The sequence below is a fragment of the Nylanderia fulva genome, unplaced genomic scaffold, assembly GCF_048542155.1.
Source record: "Nylanderia fulva isolate GAGA-0341 unplaced genomic scaffold, ASM4854215v1 Scaffold41, whole genome shotgun sequence".
Classification (NCBI taxonomy): domain Eukaryota; kingdom Metazoa; phylum Arthropoda; class Insecta; order Hymenoptera; family Formicidae; genus Nylanderia; species Nylanderia fulva.
In genome coordinates this window covers 1,180,259-1,194,786 of record NW_028190488.1, presented here as the reverse complement: position 1 = coordinate 1,194,786, position 14,528 = coordinate 1,180,259, and the positions used below count along the sequence as shown (strand labels likewise).

Genomic DNA, 14,528 nt, shown 5'->3' with positions numbered 1-14,528 from the left:
TTATTTTAAAGAAATGTTTATTATATTAACATTCGTATTATTATTCTCTCCTTGAAGAGTCTCTTTGAAATTCTGCTTCAAATTTCTTTCATTCGCATTCTGATATATTTTATTCTATCTCTATTAACTATACCTCTTTTTGCGCGATTGAAAACTAGGGAGACATTATATTTGTAATATTTATAAAAAGGGACAAAATTGTAATTTTTATATTTCTTGTTTTTAAATATTATTTTTCAATTATTTACTCGTCAAATATAGATATGCTTTATGTACATATCTGCGTAATATATGTATAATATATCTTGTGTTTTGTGCATATTTTTAAAGTAAGTTTTGTAAAAAGTATTATCAAAAAGTATATTGTGAAAAGTATTGTAAAAGTACACAGAGAGAATTTTCTCTTAGAATTTACTCTGAAAATCATGGTAATTGTGGGACAATATAGTATTGGAAGAATTTTAGAAGTATTTCTTTGATTAATATTTACCACAATAAAAAAATATTAATATCTACCACAATAAGATATAAAATACGTTCGATTAATTTTACTATGGACATATTAATATTTTTTTTGTGATAAATATTAATCAGAAAAATTCATAAAATTTTCCAGTACCATATTATCCCACGATTATCATGATTTTCAGGGCAAATTCTAAGAGAAAATTCTTTTCATGTATTAATAATAATGTTTTCTTTATTTAAATTATTAATATGGCAAAATGTAGGGGAAATGTGAAAAGACTTTTCAATATAAAATCTCGATATTAGAAAGTCCTATAAAATCCAGATTGCAAATATGTTGGCGTGTAAATATTTATGGTAATATATAAATGATTGCTTTGATAATGATCAACAAACATGAAATGAGTGTGTTTAGCCTGCTAATGTTTCTTTAATTTAGTTTGTTATTAAGAATCCATACAACAAGTCCAAATGTTTGCAATCATTATCTGTTTTTTTATTGTGGCTCATATTCTGCCAAAAAAATATTTTTGTTTTTAATTATATGTAATCGTGATTACTAAAAGCTTAGAATAAAAATTAGAAACAATTTTCAAAAACCATGCGATTATCTTTTCAAGAAAAAAGGATATACATATTCCTTAAAAACAAGATTCAATCGTATATTAATTCTTAAATCTTAAGATGTGTGTGTGGCTCTATAATAAAAATAACAGTATAAATAAAGTAAAAAAAGTTGCTTCATTAAATTTAAATCTCTTTAAATTATCAAGAAATAAAAAATATATTAAGATTATATTTTTTCTGAAAATTATTTTTAAAACCGAAGGTTTGAGAGATCAAAAGCAAGAACATCGTAAAAAAGTAAATATTGCAAGAGACTTAAAAAGACTTACATTCTAGAATTAACGCAGATTAGCCGCTATTTTTATCTGCAGGAATTACTGTTTCACGACCAGCAAGTCGAGCTCAACCGGCGTCATTCCTGCAAATTCTGATAAAGCGTCAAGCATGTGAGGCTACTTGTATATCTTAATGTCCGTGTGATAAGAATAAGTGCGTAAACAAGAAGCTCGACTTGATAATCTCGACGTAAATCGGTGCGATTAATAATCGCGTTTCAAGTTTCAAAGTTTGCCAAGAAATCACCAGCTGACAATATAATAACTATCAAAAGTTTCCAAGTGTCTGTGAGATCTAAGATGAAAATTCGATTGGTGATATTCTTTTTCCGAAAATTGCAGATTCCTTTATTTTCTAAGTTTTCCAGAAGAACAATCTCGTTAATTATACAACATTATATTGAAGTTGCGTATATATATATATCAGGGTTCCTTTATAACTTAATTCTCGAGATAAATATTTGACAGCTGCACAGATGACAGCATCCTTTTCGCTATATTTTTTTTTAATAAATGCCTCGAAGCATACAATATTGCAAAAATAAGATGGCAAAATATTCTTCGATTAACTTCGCGAGCCGACTTTGCTTAACATTTTAATTTAAAAAAATATATTTATATGTACGAATAATGTCAAGAACGGGAAAGATAGAATTAGCGAACGATATATGATTTATGACGCAGCTCTTAGAAACAATTGAAGGCTAACTTGTTTCCAAACTGATCGAATAAACTGTAAGGTCAATGATTTCGCATTTGTAGAAAAGAACGGAAGACTGCCAAGTTTCTGTCTAAGCGCGTGCGTTACGACTCACAATCGCACGGAATTAAAAGGATAACGAAGGTCGTGTTATGATTCGAATCCCAGGAATCCCTCCCGTTACGACATTCCATGTTATAAATCGTAATTATTGCTTTCTCCCACAGCTTTTCCACAACCGTCTTCACATCTCTATACACTTTCACCGCGTGCACATCTTTTTGCCCGCGTGCTCGAAAATTATCGTTCTCGCAATCGATATGAGTAATTTCTAATAAAGAAAATTTTAAGATTTTCCAATAATTTTTTATTTTTCAAAAACACTGACCCTTTTCGCAACGCGAGAAAAAATACAGAAGCAATTAACATCACATCAAAGATAAGATTTTAAAGAGATTATTAAAAGAAAATTCTGATAATCTGTAATTTTCTTTAAAAAGAAGGCGAATGTATAGCGTCGTGTAAAAACAGTGAAACTAAAAAAAAAAGATCCCAATTTAAGAGCTAAATCTCAATAATTAGTAACTTTCGAGTGGCCGATGCGAAGAAAACGATTCGGAATCGAATGGATAGTGTCTTGAACGGAAGGGGCACAATTTCGCAGCTCGGAAAAGGAAAAAAAAAGAGAGATGAAAAGAGAGAGAGAAATTCCAAAAGCGGGACATTCTCGAAACGAGCGCGGCCGTGCTGAAAGTTACGCCGCAATAATCGCGCGCAGAGAAATACGTACACATATGCATGTGGCAGATCGAAACACTGAATGAGAAATATCCTTTTATACGAACCGGTTGATACGCACACACACATCGTCGTTTCATTCTCGTCAAAGTCGAAAGTATTCGGCGTTACAAACGACCTACTCGTCGAGTCGCTATTTTCGCGAGTTGTTAAACGGCACCGATCAGCCACTTCGTTCTCTGCCGCTCGGATAAGCGCAATTCAATACGATGCAAATGTATTGATGCATCTTAAACGTGACGCGATTCAAGCGACCCGTCCCGATCTGGTGCCTTACCCTATTTTCTACGGCAGCATCGCTATTATTTTCCCCGACTATAAAATAGCACCTTGCGCTTTTGCGTAACAATACGTCAACGCGAAAGAAGTGCTTCTCTATGCAGCAAGACCTCAAACATGTACATGTAATATAATTTAATAATCACGTAATAATTCATTATTAAATCATTTACTATTTAATACTCACTATTAAATAATTAAGGAATTTAATTAATTAACGAAATTAAGTGAAAAGGAGTTAAATGACAAAGAGGATTCTGAATATTAAAATATTAAAGACTGAAAATAAAAAAATAGAAAAATATATAAGACATAAAGATCATTTGTCAGTTTATTTTTTGTTCTTTTAAAGGTTTCACACAAGCAGCTTCTATTTTATTTATACTTCTAGATTTTAGTTGAATGGATTTACATCCAAATATGAATCTGTTAAATTTTTCAATTTTACTATCCTTAAAAAAAATACTTATACTATATATGGTGTACATTTGTATGTTGCGCTTTCATGATGCAAGCATCGTTATCTTTTAGTACCGAACAAGCGAAATTGAATTTCATAGTTCATCGGCGATTTGTGGTCATGTTTTACATATCCTGTCCCATATGTCAGAGTCCTTCACTTATTGAGCAAACGAAAATTGAGCGAGGGTAAGAAGAAAGAATCGAGCGCGACGTGCTTAAATGCACGTTGGAAAATCGGTACCGTAAGTGCTCCACTTCTCTCTCTCTCTCTCTCTCGTTCCCTCTCTAAAAGAAAACCGCTCCGGAATTTGCGCCTCGGAATGCAAGACGACGAGACTCGACTTGTTAGCACGCAACTTGTCCACCTAACCGATTTCCCCACTATTTAAAATCAGCCGATTTTCCTTCAATGTTAGTTAGATTTAATATAAATCTGTATGAGTCTGTATCATTAGAAAAAATATTAATAATTATAACTCCTAATTGAATTTTTGATGTAATAATATTTCTCTATAATTAGTATAATTTAATAATTAAGTATAAGTAATTAAAATAATTTATGCTTTTTAATTTAATATTATCTCTATATTATTAATAATTTACTAATTGAAATGTATGTTGTCCCACCTTAATGTGTGTGGGCTGTAAATAATACGATGTTAATTTAATCAAAATTTGTCTACTTTATGATTTTCAACCATGTTCTGTAATAATTGCCATATTCATAAAAGTTATTCATACAAATTCATAAAAATTATGGAATATTATGTAAATAATAGTGTACAAATTTTGATCGAATGTTCTTTTTCCGTGAGTCTTTTCGTTGCAAAAAAAATCGAAAAGAAAATGTCATAGCTGTTCCTGCATCGCCTCGAATTTGCTTAGGTAAGAGACAATGCATCGGGATCGTGATTGAAATCCTTCGACCGGAAAGGGTTAATCTCCGGGGGATACTCTAGCCGAGGTGAATTTTCTGCTTCGAGTTACGGAAAGAGAGACTCGACTCGATATCGACACGACGTCGCCATCGTAATCTTGCCCACACTGTTTCCTCCACAAGCAATTTCGCACCTTTCGCTCGCTCTTCTCGTCGATACTTCACACGTGAACGCGCGCGTTCCGGCCTCACGGACGTAATTACATCCGCAAAGTATCGTCGACAGGACAAATATTTTGTTATTTCAATATAACTACATCATTAGGTCAATAGAATACGTGTACACTTATAATGAGATTGCAACGAAACTTTTATCATTCAAATTAATATAGGAAGATGCAAGCAAGATTCAAATCAGCAAAGTCTTTTATTAATAAAAAACTTACTTGCTTAACATTACATTTTTTATTTATTTATTTGTTGATTATAGAATTTAATGATCTTTTCTTCCCGTATCCTATAACTAAACAAATTCAATAATTGGAACTTTTTAATGTTTAATGTATTCGATTATTTCCATAGATGATGTAGATGATGAAAAAATTCTTATAATATTACAGAAAAATTTTCTCTTTAAATATATATGTATGGCAAACTTTTGTACATTTATTTATTCTAAACAATTAGTTTAGAAATTCATAAAAATATTGAAAAATATTTTAAAATTACAAGTAACATATATGCAATGATAATAGCATTTATATAGTAAATAATCTAATCAGAAATATTTAAAATTTAATATTTATGAAATGATGAGAGAAGACTAATTGTAAAACAAACGAAAAAAAACATGATTCAATGTCATGACGTCAATTCTTGGTAATATTAAAAAATTCAGAATACATGCAAATTGCGCAGACTTTTTTTAACTTCAGCGATTAAAGGACAAATATTTATAAATTATATTTTCTTAACGCGTATTTGTATTTTAAAAATGTGCATAGCTAATTGTAAGAACAGCATGACATAATCTTGTTCTTGAAAGAAATCTGCATTAATCAAAAAAATTATCAATCTTTTTCAAAATGTCGAGAAAGCAATAAATTTCGAATTAATAAAAAACTAAAAGATAAAAAATTTTTTAAATTAAATTCTAAATGTGCAAACAATAAAATCTTATTTCTAATTTACATAATTTTGCGAAAGCAGACTTTGAGAAAGTTTTACAGAATTAATTATACAAAGATATTTAATTAAGATATTTCTGGTTTTGGAAAATATCAAATTTTCAAGCGACGAAAAGACTTTACGGCTGTTTTTACGAATTAAAAACGCTTTAGCACGAATCCGGAATCCGTTGCGGCGATTCGAAATGGAGCGGAATATCTGCTGCGTTTCTTTTTTTTCTCGCGATCGGCTACTCGATTCGGCGAGTCGGAATTATCGAGCGGTATCGCGGCGCCGCTCATTCCGTCGATACTATGTAGATGAGAACTGTCGTCGCTAATAAGCAGCCGACAACGAGCGGCAGCCGCAAACGGGATTTCCAAGTCTCTCGCGTGTCCCGAGCGAAACGTGTCTCCGTTTCGCATTGGCGGGCATGCGGGCCGCGCTCCGTTTTCTCGCCGCGAGCCGCGAGACTGCGAGAATAAAGCACTATTACGAAAAGGACACGCCTATTATGGAAGATAATCCGAGGAAGATAAAGGAACGCACAGAGAACGAGAGAGAGAGGGGTCCTTGATTCTTTAACTACGACTTGCAAAATCTACATAATTATCGAACAGTACGCAATATGTATTTAATATTAATCTATTATTTCCATAAATAAGAGCTGCGTATCTAGATTGATTTATTTATATCGCCTGCTGTTTTTTTATACAAGATTTCTCAATTTATTTAATTGGACGAATCTAGGACAGATCTAGTCGTTCAATCGTGGTACAATCAACTTGATTTTTCGTGCAAAAATGAATTTAAAAAATGAGAAAAATATTGTTTTCGAGGATAAATGATTTTATAATAAAAATATTTCTTGACTGTATTTTGTATGCTTTACTACACGGAAAAAATAATTAGCTATCATAATTAAATTTTAGCTGTCTCTATGTTATAATTTGAAACTTAGTTATTATGCCTAAATTTTAAAAAATATTAGTTATGATAACTAATATTTTTTAGTCATAGTTTAACGCAGAATTCTATAGCTACAAAATATCAATTACAGCTAAAATTTACTTATAACAGCTAATTTTTTTCCCTTGTAGACATACTGTAAATATAAAGCTCGAGGAATTAAAGGCTTAATATCCAAAATAAATATTTTTGAAATTGCGTATTTATTCTATTCTGCATGTGATGCGATGGAACATCCAAGAAATATGAAATATTTAAGAGATTTATTTGCATAAATCAAATAATTTTCGCTAATATTGTGCCGTAACAAATTGCTAAATCGCCACAAAACATTATCATGATCTCTGGTGATTTTGACAGAAATATATTCAGACCGTTTCAAGTAATAAACTTGGCCAAACCGCGAAGCCGGAAATAATTGAGCGAGCAAACGTTTGAGCGAGTATTATCTCGTCCAACAGTGACATCCACGCATTCCCGCCAATTCCCAACGACACATATACATGCATATACATATATATATATATATATATATTCGCGTACAGGTTCCAAACACGCGCGCATGACACGCAGCATTTTCGCGATGAGGACGATTCTCGGTAATTCTTGGTTGCGTCGGAAACGCCGCGCCGTCTAGAAAGTAACGCTCCACATCGACGACCTTGTTCCTAGGATCTACATGCGGCGTCGATCGGCCTCGACTCGGCGCAGCGTATCCGCGACGATCGGCCACTTTCGGGCCTCCGCGATAATCGCAGCTGTTGACAACAGAAACGACGAAGCGCGCCTCTTCTCCCACTCTTGATCTCTCGCGAAGATCGAAATCGGCGATGAGCTCCGAAATTTTCGAAGACGAAAATAATTCCCGAAAGACACACGAAAGTAAACCTTTGATGTACGAGAATAACCTTCATGTTTATTCACGACGATACTGCTCGCGCGATCTTAAAATCGTGACAAGGTCATTCTTCCGCGGACACGCAAAAATTCGATTCTTATGCTTTTTATTCTTGACAACGAAACTGATTTCACAACGAAAACTTATATGAGTCGTTGAAACCTATTTTCAGAACGAGGCAAAGTTTTACGTCGCTCCGAAAATTAATTGGCAAGAATTAAACCTAACCTAATTCTACGTTAGTGTTAATTTCATTTTAACTTACAACTCGGGCAAAACTATGACATTGTTAATCGCTCTCTCGAGCGAACCAAACTTGTTTTAAGTCGGAAACTCCAATGTTTATCCAATGTTAGTAGTAGTGGTAGTAATATAACGACACGATAAGTACATAGTGTGAAAGAGAAAGAGAGAGAAAACTTTACTATTGACACAGATAAATATAGGAGGCCATGTAATTTTTTTGCGTGCTAGTGGCACCGAATTTCAAACTCGGCAACTTCACAGCGGTTCGAACCCCGTGCCAGACACAATAATATGTACAATATATATATATATATATATATATATGTATGTATGTATATGAAATAAATACCGTTTCTTTCCGCTGGGCTTTCCACTCCTCGATACCGCTACATCGATCGATGACAATTGACATTGATATTGCACGTGGGGCGACAAGTCTTGTATGTATATGTGCACTCGTTATGACGCACAATATCGATGCGTATGTACGCGTACACTCTGGCAGGAGTACGTGCGTACGCGACTGCGTCACGTGTATAGATGTATTCGTGCGCGTAAGCGAGAGGACGCATAAAAACAACACAGTAGAGCAGCGCGTGTACGGTCGCGGATGGACTGATCGTGGGGGTCGAGCCACAGGTGTCATCTGACAGCGGCGATGCGTCCCCTCCCCGCTTCCCCGCTCTACTGCCGAGCGCGCTGCGTGCTACGTCACGACCACGACTGCTCCCCTCCTTCGCGTCATTACCCCCACCACGCGACGCGCACAGATACGACCGTCCTATCTGTGTGTGTGTGTGTCGAGACGTTTGTCGCTCTTTGCGTGTGCGCGTGCGTGCGTGTAAATTGAGCTAGATGGTCATCGATAATCTCCCGATACTAGAAAGTATTCGATATCTTTCTTTGAAATAGATAAATAGAGATATGACAAGAAGTTTCGTTCGATTAAAAAATCATGATCAAACATGGCAGACAGCTGTATTTTTCCCGAGACGCGAGATAACATTTGTTGAAAATATCATATGTAATTTCGATCATTTATCTCTTTTAAAAAAAGAGAAACTTTTATCAGAAATCTTGAAATTAAAATATAACATTGATACAATGCTCAATAAATCAAAAGATTTCAGGAATATTCTGTAATGTTAGCATATTAATTCAACGAACATTTTCAGGATTCTTCTTCTTGTAGTGTATACTCTTGTATTTATTTACTTTATATTCTTTCAATAACGAAGCAAGAATAATTTGAAGTTTTAATGATCATTAATATTTTAATATAAAAAATGTATCTTTCTTAACAATGCTTATAGATAGACATCTCACACTTTTTAGAGATTATCTTTATATAACAGAGAATGATAATATAATTTTTAATTTAAATGGATAAATTGAAATATATAAATTATACACAGATGTGCACAAGAAATAGTTTCTTGATTTCAGTTTTCAGACTTTAGCAGACTTATTATATTAACAAGACATTTTAATCATTACTTATTTAAGAGTTGTATAACGAATAATAGAAAAGATAATGAAGAATGAAGTTTTTCTGAATTATGCACACACCACTTTTTTATTTTATCGAAGGAAAAGACAAAAATATAAAACTGGATAAAGATATTTTTGAAATACTACAATAAAAAATTGTATCTAGAAAAAGCTGAAAATATAAAGTATAAAATGCTTTATATATAATATATATATCATCTAAAGAATTTGAATAATTTATTTAAAATAAATAATAAAATACATATCTCGAATTAAAAATATAGATATTATCAAATGTAAAAGGTAAGTAAGTGTACGTTTATTAATTAATAACGATATTTAATAAATTTATTGTCTAGAAAAGAGGAAAAGAAGGACTAAAAAAATGACGCATGATATATGTATAAAACAGATAATTCAGAAAGCTCAAAAATAATAGATATAAAGAAGAAATTTTAATTCAGGGGGAGAAGAGAGAACAGATTAAATTCATAGTTCAAATAGATATTTATTCAAAAACCATTGTATCCGTGACAAAACATATAATGTCTGTATCGACGTAACGTGCATATGATGTCTTCCATTCATTCGTTCGCACTCACGCTAATTTCTTCCATTATTATTTTCATTTTTTTTTCTTTTTAGTAAACTTAATATTTATTAATTACATGTATATATATATTTTTTTTCTTTTATGCTGTAGAATATTTAATATATATCTTTTCTTCTATCTCCATACATACATCCCACACGCCAGTTACGACTTATATATACGCGCATACAATTTTTTTTCTTTATAATGTTATTTATTTATTTAACTGGTGATTGTGTGTACATATCTAATTACATGTTGTCGTACGTGATATGGCGCTAAGCCATTTTTATTTCAGCTATACACTACGAAATTTCCCGCACATGCTCCTTATTCGCACAAATTTGAGACCTTGTCAAGGGTACGACACGATTTTCCGTTCGACTTCGTGAAATATCTGTCACAGACGAATAAGCAGATAACCTAGAGGGTTATTTGAGAAGAAAACACAAACCTGGAAACGGATAATCTATACAAATAACTCTCCTTAGGTTTCCTGCTTAGAACACGAATATATTTTTAGTCTCTTGTTTAACGTGTTCCTTCCTAAACGTTTAGAATCGCTAAGTATTCCGTTTTAAAAAACTATAATTTTCACGCAGATTAACAATTAAACATAAATTCTACAATTTCTATATCTAAAGATGAAGAATTTCTATATCAAAAGGATAGTATAAACAACAATTTGGAAGAAAATCTCGAATAATTATCAAGAATAACAATCTTTAATTTTTATAGCTTCTAATTCCTTTAAAAAACCATTGATCGCTAGAGTTTTATCTTCCTAGGAAGAAAAATTCACACAAAATAACGATTGACGAAAAAACGAGGCACAAATTTACTTGATGCAGAAATTCATTTTACGTTTTTCCTTAAAACATCAATGGTGTCGCCTTTCTCACATATGTTTAAAAAGGTCGGAGGAAATTCGTACATTTTTCTTGACCGCAGGTCTCCTCCGCAAGCCAATTTGCGACTTTCCGATCGTTCTCGACTTCGTCACGTGTCACCCGTAAGAATCGCACGATCGTCCTGGGAAAACGGAAGCGCTCCTCCACTCACTCACTTCCTTCCTTCCTTGTCGTCAGAAGGATCCTCTCCTCGCGTAGATTGTACGATCGTACGAAAGAATGGGATACTTTATCGTAGTAAGGACTGTTCCGAGAAGTCGATGTGCGTCGAACACGCGATACTTTTATATGGAAATAAACTACGGTGTACTAAATAAATTAAGGTTTGGGAAAGTGATCCGCAAGTATTCATCAATATATCTTTTATTAGCAAATCAAATTTTATTATGTTCAATTTATTATGTTGATTACGAGATTGGGTTGAACTTTTTAACTGTGGAATGATAGAATATAGTACAAAGTATTGTAAGATATACAATTTAAATTTCTACTACACTGAAAAAAAAAACTATTAAATTCAAATATTTACTTGAATCGTTCCATTTACACATTTGTTTGAAACAAATAAATATTTATCTATTTTGAAAAAGGATTTCTTATACCAAATAAATATTTTTTCACAGCAGATCAATATTATTAGTTTGAAAAAGGATGTACAATGTAGTATTGACATAAATATTTATTTGAATAATTTATTTTTTTTCAGTGTACTATCAAAAGCCAAATTTTTGAAAAAATATTGCTATTGATAAAATATTTTAAATTATATTTTCTATACATTATTTGCAAATCATATTTTTTGTATTTCAATAAGATATAAAATGTTGTTTATTTACTTGTTAATTAATTAACAGCATCAGTAAAAGTAAGCAGATTTATCAAGCACTTGCTCTTTTATTTATCATTTAAATTTAAATTGAATTCTCCATTAAATTCTATAATTATATGTATGTCAAAATGATTCTTTCGCAGGGAACTCGATGACAGTAGTGTGCTGTCTGATGTAGTTTATCTTTGAGAAATCCAATATATATCTCTAGAAAAAAGTAACTAACTACTTTATATAGCGAATTTGATCGCGTACTACATCGCGTTTGTGTACAAAAGGTGTTATAATAAAACTATTTAAATGCATAAATCAATAATATACATATTTTGAATAATATAATATTTAATGTTATAAAAGATATTTGGTTATAACCTGTGTTAATTGATTTCATTAAAAAAAAAAAACTTATACCTTTGTAGTTATATTGTATTTATATATAAATAATTATTTTTAACATACACTAATGCGATGTAATGCAAATGATCAAATTTGTTATTTGATGTGCTAATCCATGGATAAACGATCAGCACAATTAGAATAACACAGTGCACTTTTACTGTTCGTTGTACGGAGTGCGAAATAAAAACTCGAGATCTACAAAATAAAAGTGCGTCTATGAAATAATGTGTTAAAAGTTATTGTTTAACGTTAGAATATGTAGATCATGAAGAAGACGAAAGTATACGAATAAGGATCAGTCCTCTTGTTGTTATGCAATTGTTCCAATTGACGGATGTTTCCAAGATATCATCGTATAATCATTGTTGCAATTTAAATCAATTGCATCACATAAAACATGCATTGTTTTCTAAACTTTCCTGGGACTATTGTCATTAACGCCTTGCTTATTATCGTCATATTGTAGTCGGTCAGTCTGTCTGTCGATCAATCTCACGCCGATACAATGTGTTGTTCATTATCAACTGCGACTTTCAAAATTTTCGCAATCCCCGTTTCGCTTAACGCCTTTCTTCAATCGATATCGTAAGGCACATATTTTCGACACGTCCCGAATCTCTTGAAACTAAAATGATTGGATCAGGCGCGCAAACAATTGGATCTCGCGCGCAATCGAAGTCGAGACGCGACTCGGGAGTTCGATCGTTAAACCGATGCTATACCTTCATTCGCGAACGAAGAAAAATGTTTCTCTAATTGAGAAATACGTAGAGAACTATTACGCTATGACATGTCACAAGAAATAGAGTATTACTATATAATTAGTATTGAAACTCATCATTGTCGTGACTTAGAATAAGATTAAAAAGGTCTAACATTTTTCTTCTCAACGCGCGTCGACAAAACTTTTGCTTTTTTTTCTTTTTTACTTCATTTTCAATGAGTTCTTTAAAATTTTGCAAACGTACGCACAAATATAACGACGTGTATTTTTAAATCGACCTACACTAGGTCGAGTATCTTGTTGAAGAATCAATTCTCACCCTTTCTTTTTTCTCTCTCTCTTTCCTCAGTTAGCGGCGGGAAATAACGTCAGGTATCGCAATAAATACGGTATAGCGAAGCTCGGTGACAACATGAAACCTATGTTGCGTTAGAACCTAGCCCTGATATAAACGGCCGAAGCATCATGTTCACCATATCCGAGACGTTTAGCATGCTTGTACACTTCGTTCGCCGCAGCGGCCAACGGTAAAGGTTGCTCTAGTTGATCACTCATACCTAGAGACAGTCTCAGGTCCTTTTGCATATGTTGCAGCGGTAACTGGGTAGGAAAACCGCCCTCGATGATTGCTACAAGCACAATATTACAAATAACAAGTTAATTGCAAGTTCTATAAGCAATTTTACTAACTTTCAACCAGTTTAATTAAGAAAATTCCAAGATATATAATATATTATATAACTATTGGAACTATAGTATATTAAAATTACAATTTTATTAGTATTATTTTTATAGAAATATTAAAATAATTAAAATTAAAATTTTATCTGCTTTTATATTTCTTAGAAAGGTGCATATTATTATTTAACCAATTGAAGGTTAATATAAATATAAGTAAAATTGTTGTGATCCAGACATCTACCTTTGCCCTTATCGAGAATTGCTGGACATGCCAAAGATGTCAATTCCAAGACTTCCAGAACGTCCTTCTGTTGAAGTCCAGCACGATCTGCAAGTGCCATACTTTCGGCTAGAGCTGCCAAAGTCACACCAGCCATTAATTGAAGCACGAGATTCATCTTGGAAGCATTTCCGACTTCACCAAGGTAGAAGCTATTCTTGCCCATAGCCTCGAAACAAGACTGACATTCATCAAACAGCGACCGATCTCCAGCTGCAAGAATCACCAGGGTACCTTCCTGCGCCTGCGTTTTACTTCCTTGCACTTGTGCCTCTAAATAACGACCACCCTTGCCGTTTATAGCTTCAGCAATATCTTGAGATGTTTCCGCATCAATTCCGGTCATCTCGACATAGCTCTTGTCAGGAGATATCTCTGTTAGTACACCGCAATTGCCAAATACCATCTGGAAAAAGCATTTATTTAATACACATTTGTTAAACATTTAATTCTATCCTACTAGTTTAATAGAAACTATAATATTGAAGAAGATGGATTATTATTCATAAAGAATTGTAAAACTTTGCCGACACTTACATCCTTGGCAGCCTGTGGGTCAGCTACACAAGAAAAGGTGATGTCAGCTGCTAACACAACATCCGATGGCGTTAAACCTTGCTCTGCTCCTGCCTTGACAAAATCTGCACACTGCAAAAGATAGATAATATATAGAATAATTTATTGACCTTTCAATCATTTACATAAAATCTAGCAAAGATATAGATAAAAACTGAGAAAATAAAATATAATTTATCTATATTTAAGCAGATACTATACAAAATTCAATTATAAAATATTTTTTATATTTATTTAACAGCATTTTTTCCATTTATTAATAGCATATTGTAAGCTGAA

At 32.7% G+C, this 14,528-nt stretch overlaps 2 protein-coding genes across 2 annotated transcripts in view; both read right to left on the bottom strand.

Annotated features, from left to right (window-relative positions):
* Nucleotides 1-8,419, bottom strand: part of lilli (AF4/FMR2 family member lilliputian) — a 216,685-nt gene extending 208,266 nt beyond the window's left edge. The window contains exon 1 of the mRNA XM_029314267.2: nt 8,116-8,419. The gene's annotated coding sequence lies outside the window, so the exon portion shown is untranslated. The remainder of the gene's footprint in view (nt 1-8,115) is intronic.
* Nucleotides 8,420-9,745: 1,326 nt separating this feature from the next.
* Ndf (Nucleosome-destabilizing factor) overlaps nt 9,746-14,528 on the bottom strand; it is a 36,878-nt gene continuing 32,095 nt past the window's right edge. The window contains exons 8-10 of the mRNA XM_029314275.2: nt 14,211-14,321; nt 13,635-14,079; nt 9,746-13,341 (exon numbers count right to left, since the gene is read on the bottom strand). Of these exons, the coding sequence (XP_029170108.1) occupies nt 13,142-13,341; nt 13,635-14,079; nt 14,211-14,321 (756 nt within the window). The 3' untranslated portion in view covers nt 9,746-13,141. The remainder of the gene's footprint in view (nt 13,342-13,634; nt 14,080-14,210; nt 14,322-14,528) is intronic.